The sequence below is a fragment of the Punica granatum genome, chromosome 6 (assembly GCF_007655135.1).
Source record: "Punica granatum isolate Tunisia-2019 chromosome 6, ASM765513v2, whole genome shotgun sequence".
NCBI lineage: Eukaryota > Viridiplantae > Streptophyta > Magnoliopsida > Myrtales > Lythraceae > Punica > Punica granatum.
This window is the reverse complement of record NC_045132.1, coordinates 9144123-9147664: the sequence shown is the minus strand read 5'-3', so window position 1 is coordinate 9147664 and position 3542 is coordinate 9144123. Positions and strand designations below refer to the sequence as shown.

At 42.1% G+C, this 3542-nt stretch overlaps 1 protein-coding gene across 1 annotated transcript; it reads right to left on the bottom strand.

The window, feature by feature from the left end:
• Nucleotides 1–370: 370 nt before the first annotated feature.
• Nucleotides 371–3336, bottom strand: LOC116211647 (calcium uniporter protein 3, mitochondrial-like). Its single transcript, XM_031546110.1, has 2 exons — nt 2628–3336; nt 371–1068 (listed from the first exon to the last, which is right to left on the bottom strand). Exons 1-2 carry the CDS (start codon nt 3180–3182, stop codon nt 565–567), a joined length of 1059 nt encoding a protein of 352 aa, XP_031401970.1. The 5' UTR covers nt 3183–3336; the 3' UTR covers nt 371–564.
• Nucleotides 3337–3542: the final 206 nt, after the last annotated feature.

Genomic DNA, 3542 nt, shown 5'->3' with positions numbered 1-3542 from the left:
ACGTTTTCATTATTTTATTTTTTAATTAAAATTCTTTTAAAATGATTGACGGAAACTATTGAGAAAAGGGATGGAAAACGAAATTTTAATAGAAAAAATGAAAAAAAGATAATAAAAAGTACACATCTGGTTAATTATAATATTTAAAAAATATATGCTTAAATTTCTTACGCCTTAATTTAGTTCTTTACTATATTTAAGAAAAATAGTCAAGTATTTATGTGCACATATAAATACTTGACTATCAATATTATGAAATTAATTTTAATGTTTTACCCCTTCCATTAAATTGGGAGGTTGACATTGTCATCATGGGGTACTTGGAAGGTAGGACGTCCATCGGGCATTGTATGGATTTGAATGAACATCGATATGCAATAAATCTCTCTTTTTTTGAAATTCATATATATACTCTTCCACACCTAATTGTCTAGCCTCTCCATCATATTACAGAAAGCCGCAACTAATTTGATCTTTTGATTAGAATCATGATTTATGATGATATAGAAAATCTTAGATGGTATGGGGGTGATTAAATTAAACAACAAAATTGTGTGCTTCTTTTCAGTTTCTCGTCTCAACTGGATCACCCGACAGGCCGAACCCGAGCGTGATCCCATCCTCAGGAGATGAGGCCGCCGATGGTATCTTCATTGCCTGAGGATGAAATGCGCTCCGGAGCTCCTCATAACGCTTGAGATTGAAGTTCTGGGCCCTCATCAGCCTCTTCTGCTTGGCCAAGAGCCGGCTGTGGAAGAAACCCTCGAAGGAGGGCTCCCTCGACGTCTTAAGGAAGAACGCGTATCCGACTATGAAGTAGAACGACGTCACGTAGAAGCAGATGGGCTCCATCACGTCCCAAGTGAGCTCCCAGAAGGTGAGCCTCATGAAAGCGGCCGTCTGGACCACGAGGAAGCCCAGCCCGGCCCAGAGCTCCTTCCGGACTTGGGACTCCGCCTCGCGCTCTATCTCGGACTTCACCTTTTCGAGCTCCTTGAGCTCCTTTCTCCTCGGGTCATTCCGGCCACGCTCGGGGAGGGGGATCAGACCCGCAATCGCTTTCGTCACCTGTTAACCATAGAGAGTGGGGAAATTCTTTGGTAAACATTGGCCTGATTTGCTTTAGGGACGGTCGATTCCAACTTGTTAATATTTAAATTAACTGTTAAGAGGGCTAACAAAAATAATTAATTAGCTGAAAAAAGTGCGTTAGGGCACCGGAATCCAATGACTGAGAAAATTATTGGATATGGATGTGGACGAATCAAGAGCTAAATTTAATGAAATAAAATAAAAGGAAAATTAAATAAATCACGAAGGTTTGAGACGAATCCAACCTTCCCCAGTTCATAGAAATCTGACACGGCACATTGTGGGCCACCCTAATATTAATAATATGATAATGAGGTTAAAATAAAATACGAGGTTTGTGGGGCCAATTTATTAAAGGCTCAATTCCAGCATCACCGACATGTCCTACGTGGCAACGGTGCCATGTGGCAGATGTAACCGAAATTTACGGTAAATTACACATGTATCATATGATACAGTTCAAAAAATTAAATAATAAATAATAATTCACCCAATAAACAAATAAATAAATAAGTTGCTCAAAAAACAAAAACCATTTTAACTTCTTTTAATTAATAAAAATCAATAAATTAAGCTTAATGGGTTGAAAATAATCCAAAAGTCTTAATTACTATTTGAGTTGAGGGACAACATACACGTATTTTAAGATATTCAGAAATTTACGTATATTACGAGGTTGTACGATGCCAACGTTGCTATATAGTTCATTAAGAAAAAGGAGAAATAACAGAAACAGGAAAATAAATATTTTTTTGGGTTAGAAATTTACAAAACTATTATGCGTAATTAACTCGAAGTTTTCCTAGAACTCCCTAATTATTGAATGACTAGGATGGGGAAGTTGTGGACATCAAAAGGAATGGTTCAAATAAAATTGTTCCAAGTTTGGCCCAGATCTAACCTATGGAGGAAACAAAATGGTTTGTTGCAGTAAAAACTTGTCAACTTATCACATCATGCGATATGAAAAAATATTTGACAATAAACAGTTAATAAGATTTTATCAACTCCAAAAAAAAAATACCATTAAGCATGTGGGTAATGTACCATAAGTTTTTCATTATCGTTTACTCTATGATTCTTTCTGTTTTTTTTTTCCCAATAGATTTCATTCACTAATGTTAAGTTAAAATCTATGGTAATTAATAATGTATATCGATAGCCGAGGCCCAATGATGTGAAAATCTAAAGGGTGAAAAATGTCTTTTTCACCCAAAGGTCCTTCGTCTCAAACTCGGTACTCTTTACTCATTTTCCTGTCGAAGCAAGAGGGAAATGAAACAAACAAAAACACGGGCGAAAAAAGCAACATCAGTCCTCGGCACATCTCCAAAATTAATTATTAACTAGTTAATTAAAAAATTTAACACAGTTTATTCCAAAAAGCAAGAAATCCCTAGAAATTAACTACCCATTCAATGAACCCATTAATCTTCCAGTTTCTGACTCTCTCAAGTAAATTTAATTTAATTAATAAACTGATGAATTCAGTAAAAAAAAGGGTTAAGAAAAAAGAGAGAGAAACGGAAAATTACCATGTCAGGCCTTAGAAGCACCATGTTCTCAAAGACGACGACGTTCCCGGACTCGTCGAGCAGTTTCGCCAACCCGATACCCTGACCCGGATCCGAGCACACCTCCCCGCAGACCCGGACAAATTCTGGGTACGTAATCCAGATTTCCCGGATCTCCCTCAGCCTCGCCCTGACGGCCTCCAGCTGCGCCACCCGCAGCAACTTCCTCGCGTCCTCCGCCGTGAGCTCCGGCGGCTCCTCCCCCACCGGCGCGGGCGGTGGGGTCAGCCCGTCTAGCCGGATCCTGCCCCTCGCGACGTCCAGGGCTTTGATCCTCTCCCTCAGGCCGTCCCCGAGGGGAACAGCGGACCGGAGCTCCGGCGTGGTCACGGCCCTCTTGTGCAGGTACCGCCGGAACACCCCATTGTCTCCAGGGTCGTCGTCGATGGCGGGCTGACTCCGGGACACAATCCCGCTCTGCGCGGCGGGGGCGGCCCGGCACCCGCCAGTCAAGGCCTGGCGGGAGACCTTGGAGATGTTGAACAGCCGCTGGGCCAACGTCCTCTTCAACGCCATTGCCAGGCAAACAAACAAATCTAGAGAGAGAAAGAGACGAAATATGAAGAGAGAGCAAAACGGAAACGGGGGGGTTTGCGTGATCGACCTTGTCGGGTTGGGGTAGGGCTTGCCAATCAATTTGAATTGAGGATGGGATGAGACGTGAAGAATGGAGGGCGCATGTCTTTTATAGCTGTCCCGAACACGCGGAGGAAGAAACGACAGGATGACGAGAAAACGGGTGGGAACGACTCGCGAGATGTCGTAACCATCTCGGGAATATGCGAGAAATCAGTTGCGGCCTTACGTTGGGGCATATTCCGCCCAAAGTGTCGCCACGTCGGATTTGGATTAAGACAAAAGCTTGTAAACCGGTTG

What these genes read in the sequence shown, in the direction of transcription:
- LOC116211647 (XM_031546110.1), bottom strand. Translation starts at nt 3,182, where the DNA reads ATGGCGTTGAAGAGGACGTTGGCCCAGCGGCTGTTCAACATCTCCAAG. An exon ending in TGCTTCTAAGGCCTGACATG is followed by an intron (nt 1,069 to 2,627) that starts GTAATTTTCCGT and finishes TATGGTTAACAG; the next exon opens with GTGACGAAAGCGATTGCGGG.